A 14,285-nucleotide genomic window follows, 5' to 3' on the forward strand; every position below is an offset into this window, starting at 1 on the left:
TTGTACATTTCTGTCTGAATTGAATTATTATGTTCTTCACTGTGTGGACTTGTTTTGGATCCCTGACCCCACTCACACTCTTGTGAGAAGTCTTCACTGCTCTCCATTGGTACCTTGATTGGGTTTTGAGTAACCTCTCAGAGTTCCCCTGTTCACTATAACTAGGGTGGCCTCCTACAATCAGTACACAGCCAGATTCTAGAAATCAAATCGTAATAATCTCAAAGAGTGCATTGATGCTAAACATTATGGAGTCATTATTTTTTCACAAGTTCAGGGATTCTTGAATGATCGCACCCACTGGCACTTTGGTACGTAATCCCCTTCTGGGAAGTGATGATTTGTTTGTGAAGACATTTCCACTCCCTATATCTGCAATTTCTGAAGAAAACAAACACAAATACAAATAGGCACACCTACCCTGTGGATGATGTCAGCCGAATGTATATACTGCAACAAAAAACACAAAAAAGAAGAAAGTTAGTATGAACTGGTATTGGTTCTCAGAAAACCTGTGGTTTACATCTCTCTGGTATTCTCAACTACTCACATCGCTCTTCCTCTAGCACATCTCTCAACTCGCATGCTTTTGGCGTGTTTCACCCGCACTGTAACTGATTTACTTTCCTGCCAAATCCAACCCCTTACATGTCCATATATTTCAGTAGGCTCTCACCTGCCCTGAGAACAAAAACTGTTGGGAGCTATGGTCTAGCATTCACGTAAGTTCTGACACTGCATTATACTTTTCCTCTGGCCCATAAATCTTACAGGAAGTAGACCTATGCCGAGGTAATCCTCAGAAGGAAGAATCACATCAGAACCAGAAGTGAGAGCCAACCTGGGTGGGACTGGAATACCATTTGCACACAATGCTCATCATCGATCCCCAGCCAACGGTGAGTGCCAAGTAATTTGCTAGGCAGCCATTTTCTATTGCGGTCGTTGGTTTCTTAGACTCTCTCACCCAGTGCTTAATTTGTGGTCGAGGGGAATTTGCCAGGGATCAGCTCTGGCACTTATTTCTAATCCTAGCTTGTTCATGTTGTGGTGTTTTGGCAACTTTATTATTTTGTCAGTGATTCAAAGTATTATAAAAACAATAGTGTGCGCTGACCTGGGTCTCTTCATCCTTTGCTTGCTCATTTTATTCACAAACTCGATAACTCAGGTTGGCAGGGCATGGCTAGTTATCCATTTTCATGATGAACAATGTTTTTGAAGGTGACAATGTTGGGCACTGATGCTGGCCGTGCCTGTACACTGCTCCAATGAACCTGCTTGACATTGCTGCAAATTCTCTACTGAAATAACCATCAAAATGGGTTGACAACAGGACCGTCACCAGCCAGCAGCCACAACACACAGGCAAGGTCAGTGAAAAGGCCAATTTCAAAGAAGAGTGCCTAGCGTGAGTGCCAAACCAAAGAAAATTATCTTGATGCAGTGTTTTATATGTTCATCAATTCAGTTATGATTTAGCCTCCATTTGTCCAATAAATTACCATAGAAGGAAAGCATGTTAGCTATTATTTTCTATTGATAGATTGTTAAAATATTCCACTTGTCACAGATAGGATCAGAGCAACATATTAACAATAATGTGTTTTAAAGAAAAACAAATATTTATATTATTTCAAGACACAATCACCATGAATCCATCACCCTCAATGAACCGGTGACATCTGCAGCCTTAACACCAATTATTTTGGTACTGCATGGGGCTGGCATGGGTGGTGTCAGTGAGCTGGGAACTGCCCACTCGATGCGTCAGTGATGTGCAACAAAAATATTTGGGCACTGGCCCTTATTTTCTTACAAATGAAGCACTGCTCTCCCATCACACTAGAAGCACCAAAGAGTATAACAAGTGTCTAAAGAGGGGTTCCAACAGTCTTGTAGATGGTATCCAGTCATTTTATCGGAAGCAAAACAGAGTGGCACATAACAGAGTGGACAATAACACCAGAAAACACAGAAAAGTTTAAATAAATATGTAAAGGGTAGTGGGCTAAGGGGTTAAAATGGGTCGGGTTGGCGTGGCTTTAAAAGGGTGGAGGTTTGGGGGGGACCACCCCCCAAATAAAAAAAACAAAACAAAATTCAGTGTTTTGTGCACAATGAAATGTACCACTCTAACTGTGGTTGGTAAAATCACATATAACCCTTGTAGACTAAGTGAGGGGTGATGATTAAATGGGATTAGGAACCTTCCCTTACTTTCCCCCAGTTTTCCCTTGAGCAATAGCTCCCTCATTCTATAAGGCTTAATTAAAATATCCAAAATGAAGCCTGTGTCTAAAAGTAAAAACTGTTCTTTTACAGTCAGTCAATTGCAGAACCACAAATTATGGGTTGACAGACTTGCCCAAAAACACATTATGTTTGTCACACAAGAACGCAGGAAAAGAAGGCGATGTTCTGGGCTATTGACTTGTCTGCAAGACTTATACAGGTGGTTAATCATCGAGCAGTCAAGGAAGGAAGGCTCCATAATAGGAAAGCATAATTTGGGACAAGAGCACACGGGATGGAGAAGAGTAGGACACCTCATCCTTGATAAAGGCGAGATCAGCACAAAACACAACTAATGCATTGAAGTCAATTCCAGCTATTACTGCAAAGTGCAGCACAGAGGGAATATGATCTCTTCAACTGTGGAATTCTGCACCATCAGCTGTGGTTGCAGAGACTATGGCTCTGGAGAGAAGGAACTTTGGAATATGATCACCACATGAATCCGACACAGCACTTACGGCAGAATGCATAAACACAGAGTTCATTGCTAGCAGAGATCAGGTCCTCAGACTCAAGGACATATTACATTAGGCATAACACCAGTTTTGCTCTTAGCCCAAATCTGTGGTTCCTATAAATAACCAGTTTACAAGACCCCACGCTCATTAGAGACATAAGAGCCTCTTCAATACTGGAACAAATGGCACAACACAGAAAGCCTGCGACTATTCTCCTGAAGCTCATCACAGTTTCATTAAAAATGCCCTCTTCTAGCAGTGTTGGTACAGTAAAGGATGGAGGGCGTGTACAGAGCAGTCTTACTTCCTCATTTCCTGTGTGTGCGTGGCAGCGGGGGTTGGTTTCCCTTCTATTGTTTTCCCCTAACTAAGCAAGATCCAGCAGCAGGCCTAAACCATTTAAACAGGTTTTTGAAAAAGCTGTTCTTTGAAATTATCTGGACTAGTCAAGAGTGTTGGCTGCTGGCAGCCCAATTTGCAGGCGACTGCAAGACCTTGCTGCAGTTTCCAAAGGCATCTCACAGGTCTTCTAAACAAGCACTTCGGATTGGCAGTATAGCCTCTTAAGCACACAAGAGAAAAACCCAAAATATATATTATATATATGATATATTACTCACCGTAATCGTATTTCTGATGCTTGTATCTGCTTAGATTCACATGCTGTGCATAGGCCGACATCTAGTGGAAGCTGCGGAGTATTACAGTTTGTTTTTCGAAACTCGAAAATGGGTGTCGACACAGGGCGTGCCAGTAATACTATCTCTAGTGTGACGTCCACTGTACCCATGATCCCTCACGCGTCTAGGACCCTCAGATTGTATTTTTCCTGACATGAGGTAGCATGAGGAGTAGCGCAAGTACAGATGATCCAAGCAGATAAAAGATAGATAAGATAAGACTACAAGCATCCATGCGCCTTCTCTCACAGGGGGGGGAAGGGTGGGCCACATGTACATCTAAGCAGATACAAGCATCAGAAATACGATTACGGTGAGTAATGTATCCCTTCTGAGGCTTGTGGAATCTGCTTAGATCACATGCTGTGTATAGATTAGCGAGCAGTGTTAGAAGGAGGTGGGATTTGAGAAGGGTCATGAGCAAATACATGTCTTAGAACCGCTTGTCCCACTTGAGTATCTGTCTTGGAATGGGTGCCAATGCAGTAGTGCTGAGTAAAAGTGTGGATAGAGCTCCAAGTAGCTGCTTTGCAAATGGTGTCAAGGGGAACATTTGCAATGAAAGCCAGAGTGGCCCCAAGGCCTCTTGTCGAGTGGGCTCTGGGCGTAAAAGGCAAGGTTTTGTCAGAAAGAGAGTAACACAACTGGATACAGTTGACAATCCACTTGGAGATGGCACCCTTAGAGACGCGATCTCCCTCTTTGCCTGTGGCTACGGAGACAAACAGTTGATCTGTTTTCCTAAGCGGTCTGGTCTTGTTTACATAGTAAAGGACCGCCCTACGCACATCTAGGGTGTGTGGTTTAACCTCAGCCGAGCTTTGTGGGTTTTGGAAGAAAGCCGGAAGCTCGATGGACTGGTTTACATGGAATTTAGAAATAAATTTAGGTGAGAACCTAGGGTGTGTCCGTAAAATCAGCTTATCCTTATGAATAGTAAAGAAAGGATCCGGCACTGACAGAGCCTGAATTTCACTGACCCTTCTTATGGATGTAATGGCTGCTAAGAAGGCAGTCTTATAGGTCAGGTGTTTGAGACTTGTCTTATGCATGGGCTGGAATGGGGGGCCCATGTGTTTAGATAGCACCACGTTCAGGTCCCATCCTGGTGGTGGGTTAGATATAGGGGGATGAAGTTTCTTTACTCCCTCCATGAATGCTTTAACCACGGGTACCTTCCACCACGACACCTTGCTATGTGAGGTGGTGTACGCCGACAGTGCTGCCAGGTGTACCTTTAGTGAGTTGAAAACCAAACCTGCGTCCAGCAGGTGGAGCATGTATGTCACGATTGTGGAAGGAGTGCAATCAACTGGGTTGATTTGTTTATTCTGGCACCAGATAACGAATCTCTTCCATTTGTCGAAGTAGCAATGCCTCGTGTTCGGTTTCCTAGACTCTTTTAGGATGTCCATACATCTCTGTGGTAAATTGAGATGTCCAAACTCTATAACCTCAGGAGCCTGCTGCTAGGTTCATGGAGTTGGGTAGAGGATGCATCTTCTGACCTTGGTGCTGGGACAAAAGATTGTACCAGCCCGGGAGTTTGATGGGATCGCACACCGAAAGTCTGCGTAGGTGTGGAAACCACGGTTGTCTCGCCCACATGGGAGCAACTAGGACGAGCGTCATCGACTCTCTGTTCATCTTTTTCACCACCTTCCTGATGAGAAGAGTTGGTGGAAAAGCGTACGCAAACATCCCTGACCAGTTCATCCACAGGGCGTTCTCCAGGGAGTCTGGTTGGGGAAACCTGGATGCGAATCCTGGGCACTGTCAGTTTTCGCTTGTGGCGAATAGGTCTATAGTGGGGAAACCCCACTGAGAGAAGAGATCTTCTACGATATCTCTGTGTAGACACCATTCGTGTTCCTCCGGAAGGGGATCTCTGCTCAAAGCGTCCGCTAGAGAATTGAGATCCCCTGGAACATGTTGAGATGACAGAAAGATGTTCCGTCTGAGTGCCCATATCCACATTTTCTGGGCAAGTCTGGACAGATTTGGTGAACGAGTCCCTCCTTGCTTGTTCAGGTAGAACATGGCTGTCGTGCTGTCCGTTCGGATCTGCACCAACAGGTTCAGTAGGTGGGGCTCGAACGCTTGAAGTGCTCTGAAAACTGCCAGAAGCTCTAGCAGGTTGATGTGATTCTTGGCCACTGTGTGAGACCAGAGACCGTGAGCTGTGTGGTGGAGATGGTGAGCTTCCCATCCTGTCAGGCATGCGTCCGTCGTGACTACCGCCTGTATCTCGGGATCGTAAAAGGGTTTCCCCTTGGATAGATTGTCTCTTGTCCACCAGTGGAGGCTTTGTACAAGTGTTGGCGAAATGACCACTAGATCGTCCCACTGACCACTTGCCTGAGACCACAGTTTCGCCAACCATTCTTGCATGGGACACATGCGCAGGCGCGCGTGGGGGACCAGGTAAATACATGACGCCATCATGCCCAGCAAACGCATTGCTTTGCATACTGTTATCTGGCGACCGGTTTGATATTGCGGAATTTGCAGTAGTATTTTCTGAATTCTTTCCTCTGAAGGAAAAACCAACCCCTCTTGAGTATTTAGAGCAGCTCCTAGGAACTGCTTGGAGGTGCTGGGCACCAGACTTGATTTTTTCTCATTTATGGAGAAGCCCAATTCGAAGAGGAGGTCGATAGTCCTTTGAATGTTTGTCCTGCAAATTACTGGGGTCACCCCGTGATGAGCCAGTCGTCCAGATAAGGGTACACTGGGATTGCCTCCCTGCGTAGTTGTGCCGCCGCCACAGCCAGTACCTTGGTGAATACCCTTGGAGCCGAGGCTATCCCGAAGGGCAGTACCTTGAACTGGTAGTGCTGACTGTCCACCTTGAAGCGCAGATATTTTCTGTGCGCTGGGAACATGGAAATATGAAAATAGGCATCTTTCATATCCAATGTTGCCATGTAATCCCCCTTTTTTTTTTAGGAGGGGAATTACCTCTTGGAGAGTAGTCATGCAATATTTTTGGGGCTTGACATACTTGTTTGCAGGCCGCAAGTCCAATACTGGGCGCATTGTCAAATTTTTTTTGGCACAAGGAAGTAAGTTGAATAAATACCCTTGTTTACCTGGTGTCCCGGGACGAGTTCTATCGCGTCCTTTGCGAGATGAATTTCGATCTCTTCGAGTAGGATCTTCTGGTGGTCTAAGGAGTGTATTCTTTGTCGTGGAGGGTGGTTTCGGGGACGCTGTAGGAGTTCTATGCAGTATCCTGCGGACAATGTGGACAGCACCCATCTGTCTGATGTGATCCCTTCCCAAGCTTGGGTAAAGATGGAAATGCGTCCCCCTACTGGGGATGCGTGAGAAGGGACTCTGAACGGAGCGTCACTGTTTTGGTGGCGGCGTGCCCCCTCCTTTATTGGGACTGCCTCTACCCCTACCACAACCCCTTTTGTTACCCCTGCCATAACTCTGGGTAGACTGCTGGTTAGTGTTACATGTAGTACCCTGGCCTTGGGAATAGTTTGAGCCTCTTTGGGAGTTTTGTCCGCAAGGCTGACGAAAATTGCTATTCCCTCTCTGGTTAGGGGGTTTGTTGGTTAGTTGCCCTAGGGACTTGAGTGTCTCGTACTCGTCCTTGGCATTCTTTAGCGCGTCCTCGACCACCTTTCCAAACAATAGATCCGGCTCCACCGGCTTATCTATCAATGATGCTTGGGTCTCGGCCTTGAAACCAGACTGCCGTAGCCAAGCATGCCTCTTGATGACCGTGCGTTATCCGCAGCATCAAAGGTTGATTTTAAAATGCAACCTGACACGGCTCTCCCCTCTGCCGAAACTCGTGCCAATTGGCTTTATAAGGGTTCTGGGGCGGAGCCTATGAGAGCCGCGACTTCTTCCCATTGGTGGCAGTTGTAACTAGCCAGCAGGGTGGTGGAGTTGACAAACCTTGCCTGGTAGGCGTAAATGGAGGCTACGTTCCTGCCCAAGCCATAAATCTTCTTGCTCTCCTTGTCGGGGGGAGCTTCGGACGATGACAAGGGTGTTCCCGCCCTCTTACGGGCGTTTGTAACAACCAGGGAGTCCGGTTTGAGATGTCCCCTTATGTATAGTGGGTCAGATTGGGCTTCCCTGACAATCTTTTCAATTCTGGGGTTTACTGCCCTAGTGAGATTGGGGTTAACAAGGGAAGGGTCCATCCTCCTTTGTATTGACTTAAGGATAGGGATGGCCTGTGCAACAGGTCTCCTTTCTCCCACCAGTTCCTCTGCAAAGTCCCTCTCTTCCTGAGCACCCTGGGTGTCAATGTGGAAGTGCTGTGCCGCTCTGGACAGGACCTCATTCAGGAGAGGTTGGTTGTCGACAGGGGAGTCGGTAACCGTGGGCTCTTTCTCTACCGGGGAATCTACCCTGTATGTTTCTGGGTCGTCCTCTTCCTCCTCCTCCTCCTCCTCCTCCTCCTCTTGGTCCTCATCATCCCCATAATAGCCTGTCCCAGTTTGTTCTTCGAACATGCCCACGTCTGGATCCTCAACAAAGGATGGATCTTCCTGGTATTGAGAATAGGGCTGTATATAGAAGGGGTCTGAAGATTGTGCTTCACCCCGGGACTTCCTACTTGGGGGTATTGGATCCTTCGAGCCTGAGGGAGTTGACGCTTCTGGGGTATAAGAGAGAAAGTGTTCCGGGTTCTTGGCATAGAAATCTGCCAATGATGACATCCTTGACATTACTCTGTATGTCATTACTGGACCATTCCCTTGAACTGGGAATAACTCTTTCCTGGAGTGCTTTCCCTGTTTTATCCTGACTAGACCTACTGGTTTGAACAGGGGTCTTAGGGACAACAGATTGAGATTTGTCCTGGCTAGACCTACTGGCCTGAACGGGGGCCTTAGGGACAGGGGACTGAGACTTGTCCGTCTGTTAGGTGGAGTAGAATGTAGTTTAGGAGTGGAAGTAGACTGGGACTTCTTACTTTATTGTTTTCCCCCTTCCCCGTGGGTGGAAGAGTGCTTCCCCGACTTTTGGGCCCCATCAGAGCTTTTCGATGCCTGGCGTCGAAATTCAGGGGTAGAGTCCCTGTCTCTGGAGAGTGTAAGGGATTTGGTAGCAGCCTTACCGCTGCCTGCAGACGCCGACTCCTGGAGTGTGGCTTGGGGGTAGAGGTCGGCGTCGTCCTCCGACGACCGAACCTCAGTCACTAAGGGGAGCGAGGCACTTTTAGCAACAGTGGAGGGTTGCTTGGTGACATGAGGCGATCTCGAACGCGAACGCCCAGAGGACACCGACTCGGTGGACCGTTCTCTACGTGCCTCTTTCCGAGAACTCGACGTGCGCGTTGAGTCTCGGTTGGACTTTGTTTGCTGGAAGTGGTGTGGGTAGCGCTCGTGTCGCCGGGGGTCTTCCCCATAGCTGCCCTGCCGGACAACCTTCCGAGGTCAGGGACTTGCGCTTGGCTGTCCATCGACGCCACATTGCCCTCGCCGTCTGAAAGTACGGCGTCGCTGCCATCGCTGAAGGCACCCTCCGCAGCCATGGCCTCTTGTCGCCTGGTGTGGTGTCCCAACGCTTTGTCAAACGGTCCTTAAGGGTCTTCGGTTTAAACCGACTGCACGCTCTGCAATTCGCCTCGGGGTGGTCCCTCGGCAAGCAGAGGTTACACGTGGCGTGTCCGTCAACCCAAGGATACTTGCGGTTGGGGCAAAATTGAAAGGGGGTACCCTCCATACGCACCCTATGGCAGTGGGCTGGGAGTGTAGGAATATAAGTAATGTACCTATATTAATCAGAGTGTAGGATATGTGCCACCCCCCACTCTCCCTACTTGCAGGGCCGAGTCCAGAGGACTTCTGAGGCCCGGGCCGAGGCCAGAGGCCTTCCGAGGCCCAAATCCGTCGCTGTAGTCCGACGGTTGAATTTTCTCCGATCCAGCGTCGAGTGTCGATGTTCGGACACTCGACGTATAGGTGGAATAAACGGGGAAATATATAACAATATTTGCAAAATCTGACTAAGTCGGGGAACTCCGCTCAGTGCTTCCGACCAGCATGGCGTAAAAAAACAATTTGAGGGTCCTAGACGCGTGAGGGATCATGGGTACAGTGGACGTCACACTAGGGATAGTATTACTGGCACGCCCTGTGTCGACGCCCATTTTCGAGTTTCGAAAAACAAACTGTAACACTCCGCAGCTTCCACTAGATGTCGGCCTATGCACAGCATGTGATCTAAGCAGATTCCACAAGCCTAAAAAAAAAAAAAAAAATATATATATATATATATATATATATATATATATATATATATATATATATATATATATATATATATATATATATGACAATGCATTACTTACCGTAAAAGCATTTCTGATGGTTGTATCTGCTTAGATTCACATGCTGTGCATAGGTCCGACATCCAGTGGTCACTGCGGAGTATTGCATTTTGTTTTTCGTAGTCGAAAAGGGGACGTCGACAAGGCGTGTCTGTAACACTATCCCTATAGTGACGTGCGTTGTACCCACAATCCCTCACGCGTCGAGGTCCCTCTGTTTGTATTTTGTCTGCCCTGAGGGAGCCTTCTATACTTGAGTGAGTACAGAAAAGAGAGAGAGATGTAGAAAGGTGTCTATGTTCCTTCCATCCGAGCGGGGAGGAAGGGTGGGCGCATGTGAATCTAAGCAGAAACAACCATCAGAAATGCTTTTACGGTAAGTAATGCATTGTCTTCTGATGTTTGTTAATCTGCTTAGAATCACATGCTGTGCATAGACTAGCGAGCAGTACCCGGAGTTGGCGGTGGGTTATGAGAAGGAACAGTAGAGAAAAGATGTCTTAATACTGCCTGTCCCACCTTGGAGTCAGATCTAGAATGTGCATCTAGACAGTAGTGTTTTGTAAAGGTGTGCACAGAACTCCAGGTAGCCGCTTTGCAGATGGACTCAAGGGGAACATTTGCAATGAACGCTATGGAAGCCCCAGTGCCTCGAGTGGAATGTGCTCTTGGCTTGAAGGGTAGTTCTCTCTTAGCAAGAGTGTAACAGAGAGTGATGCATTGAACAATCCATCTAGATATAGTGGACTTTGAGACTGCATCTCCTTCTCTTCCTGCTGCCACCGAGACAAAGAACTGATTAGTCTTTCTCAGTGGTCTGGTTCTTTCCATGTAGAACATGACAGCTCTGCGTACATCTAGTGTATGCAGACTTTTTTCTCCCAAGCTGGAAGGGTTTTGAAAGAACGTTGGTAGTTCTATTGACTGGTTTACATGGAATTTCGAGATGAATTTTGGTGCAAACCTTGGGTGTGTGCGTAGAACCACCTTATCCTTGTGAACTGTTACGAAGGGGTCTAGAACAGAAAGAGCCTGTAGTTCACTTACTCTCCTAATGGAGGTGATAGCTATTAGGAAAGCGGTCTTAAGAGTGAGGTCTTTAAGAGTTGCCTTATGCATGGGTTCAAAAGGAGGGCCCATGAGTCTAGAAAGTACCACATTTAAGTCCCATCCAGGTGCTGGGTTAGCTATCGGAGGGTGTATTCTCTTTACCCCCTCCATGAAGGCCTTGATAACTGGTATCTTCCACCACAACACTTTAAGTTGGGAAGTGGTCTATGCAGAAAGTGCCGCCAGGTGGACTTTAATGGAATTGAACACTAGACCTGAATCCAGTAAATGGGTCAAGTACAGAACAATGTGTGTGGGAGAGCAGTCAACCGGGTTGATGCTCTTACCTCTACACCAGATGACAAATCTTTTCCACTTGCTAGAATAGCAGTGGCGAGTATTAGGTTTTCTGGCTTCCCTGAGGATGTCCATACATCTCTGCAGGAGTTTTAGATGTCCAAATTCTATGATCTCAGGAGCCAGGCTGCTAAGTTCATGGTCTGAGGGCATGGATGCAGTGTCCTGCCCTTGTCCTGTGACAGCATGTTGTACGGGCAGGGAAGTTTCACTGGGGGGGATAGGGACATCTCCATCAAGTGAGCGAACCATGGCTGCCGGGCCCACATTGGGGCCACTAGTATCATGGTAACCTGCTCCTGGTGCATCTTGTGCACCACTTTGTTGAGAAGGGGAGTCGGGGGGAAAGGCGTAAACAAATTTCCCTGACCATTGAATCGACAGACCGTTCCCCTTGGACTGGTTCTGGGGGTACCTGGAGGGGTAACTTTGGCATTGTGAGTTCTCCAGAGTTGCAAACAGGTCTATTTCCGGGAATCCCCATTGCGTGAAGACGTCTAAAACGATGTCTTCGTGCAATTGCCATTCGTACTCTTCGGGCAGGGGGAAGTCTCTGCTGAGTTTGTCTGCTAGCAGATGGAGTTCCCCTGGTACGTGTTGTGACAGTAGGAACATGTTGTGTTTGAGAGCCCACTTCCATATATTCTGGGACAGCTTGGACAGTCCTGGAGAGTGGGTGCCCCCTGCTTGTTGATGTAGTACATGGCTGTGGTGCTGTCTGTAAGGACCATCACTGTCTTCCCTTGTAGGTGTTCCTGGAAGGCTTTTAGTGCTTTGAACACCGCCAGTAGCTCCAGTAGGCTTATGTGCTTGGATGCTACGTTCTGAGACAAAACTCCGTGAGCAGTCTGATGGGATAGGTGAGCCCCCCATCCTGTGGGGGATGCGTCCGTGGTTAGAGTGGCCTCCACCGCGGGTGTGGCAAAGGGTTTCCCTATTATCAGGTTTTCCTTTGTCCACCAACGTAGCGAGAGAACCAAGGCTTGCGAGACCACCACTAGATCGTCCCATTGTCCGCTGGCCTGACACCACTGGCTGTTGAGCCACTCTTGCATTGGGCGCATGCGCAGGCGCGCGTGAGGTACCAAATAAATACACAACGCCATCATTCCTAGCAATCGCATCGCTTTGCGCACCGTCACCTCTCGACCTGCCACATATTGGGGGATCTGAAACAGCATGTTTTGGACCCTCTCGTTGGAGGGGAAGACGAGGCCGTCCTTTGTTCGAATTAGAGCCCCTAGGAATTGTTTGACTTGGCTGGGGTCTAAGCTGGACTTCTTCTTGTTGATGGAGAAGCCCAGTTGGAACAAAAGGTCTACAGTCTTTTGGGTGTTTGAGAAGCATGTCTCGTAAGAATCCCCTGTTATGAGCCAGTCGTCGAGGTAAGGGTATACTGGGATGGATAACCTGCGCAGGTGGGCCGCTGCCACTGCCAGTACTTTCGTGAATACCCTTGGTGCAGATGCTATGCCGAAGGGTAGCACTCTGAACTGGTAGTGTTTGCCCTCTATCATGAACCTGAGGTATTTTCTGTGTGCTGGCAACATTACAATATGAAAGTATGCATCTTTCATGTCCAGTGTTGTCATGTAATCTCCCTGTGATAGCAGTGGGATCACTTCCTGTAAGGTCACCATACGAAACTTTTGGGGTTTGACAAACTTGTTCGCTGGGCGCAGATCTAATACAGGGCGCATGGTTAGATCCTTTTTGGGTACAAGGAAGTACACTGAATAAATACCTTCCATTACCTGAGACAGAGGCACGACCTCTATGGCTCCTTTTTCCAGCAGTTGGTCCACTTCTTGGAGAAGGATGGCGAGGTGTTCTGGTGTCATGCGGCGTCCCATCGGGGGTATGTATGTTGGGGAACTGTTGAACTCTATACAGTAGCCGCGGGATACGGTGGAAAGTACCCAGCGGTCTGATGTTATTCCCTCCCATGCTGGAAGAAAGGATGTTAACCGGCCCCCGACCGGCGTTGCATGGGAGGGGACGCGAATCTTCGCGTCACTTGGTGGTGTTGTTGGCTTGGGAGCCTCTGGGGGTGGAACCCCGGCCTCTTCCCTTGCCACGACGTTGACCCCTCTGATTGTATTGGCCGCTATTACTCTGGTAGTTGCTGGCAGAGTACTGTTGTTGGTTTTGTTGCTGGCGTTGTCCACGAAAAAAGCACTTATTACCAAATCCCCGCCTGTTAGGGGGTTTTGAAATTTGGTCTACGGTCTTTATTGTATCAAATTCTTTCTTCGCGTTCTCCAGCGCGTCATCCACTGTTCTCCCAAAGAGGTTGGACTCCTCTATCGGTTTATTAATAAGGGACGCTTGTGTTTCCGCCTTAAATCCGGAATTGCGAAGCCAGACGTGACGCTTCAGTAAAATTCCTTGTACCAAAGTGCAGCCAGCCGTCTCTGCTGCATCGAGGGTATTCTTGACGATGCTTTGATTGACCAGAGAGCCCTCGTTAACTGTAGCCAGTAAACGAGTCCTTAGGGGTTCGGGAGCTTCTTCGATGTCCTGTCTGAGCATAGCCCATTGAGCATCGGCGTAGCTTGCCAATAGGGTATTATTATTGGCGATTCTGGTAGAGAATGCTGCAGAGGTGGTGATTCTCTTGGCTAGGGCATACAGCTTCTTCCCCTCTTTATCTGGGGGTGCCTCGCTAGTAGATAGTGGGACTCCTGCCCTTTTCCTGGTGTTGGTCACGACCAGGGAGTCCGGGATTGAGTGACCCTTAATTTATAATGGGTCTGATTGAGAGGGAGAGAACAGTTTCTCAATCCTCGGATTGACCCCTCTCACCAATGCAGGAGTGGAAAGAGAAGGTGTAATACGTCTCTTAACTGAGGCGAGGATGGGTATAACCTGGCTAGTGGGGGGATTTTCTTTGATAATCCTCTCCACAAAATCGGTGTCTGGGGTGACCTCCCCAGTTTCGATTTCAAAATGTGCTGCTGCCTTCTTCAGCAGTGCATTGAAGGTGGGTTGATCATCGACAGGCGGAGGGTTCCTGACTGGTGTAGTTTCAGTAGACCTGATGACTATACTGCTACTGCCTGCGTCAGTCGACCTAGCCGGTGACTGCCAGGGATTTGGGTCGCCCTCGCCTGTGTCTTCCTGGAATCCTTCCTCACA

The 14,285-nt window shown here is 48.0% G+C and overlaps 1 protein-coding gene across 2 annotated transcripts in view; it reads right to left on the reverse strand.

Annotated features, from left to right (window-relative positions):
- The window catches only part of MAPK14 (mitogen-activated protein kinase 14), a 376,319-nt gene that overhangs the window by 251,758 nt on the left and 110,276 nt on the right, over nucleotides 1-14,285 (reverse strand). For both annotated transcript variants that reach the window (XM_069633433.1, XM_069633434.1), the window contains exon 5: nucleotides 421-450. In XM_069633433.1, coding sequence (XP_069489534.1) covers nucleotides 421-450 — 30 coding nt within the window. The remainder of the gene's footprint in view (nucleotides 1-420; nucleotides 451-14,285) is intronic.

The sequence above is a fragment of the Ambystoma mexicanum genome, chromosome 13 (genome assembly GCF_040938575.1).
Source record: "Ambystoma mexicanum isolate Mex_15411 chromosome 13, UKY_AmexF1_1, whole genome shotgun sequence".
Taxonomy (NCBI): domain Eukaryota; kingdom Metazoa; phylum Chordata; class Amphibia; order Caudata; family Ambystomatidae; genus Ambystoma; species Ambystoma mexicanum.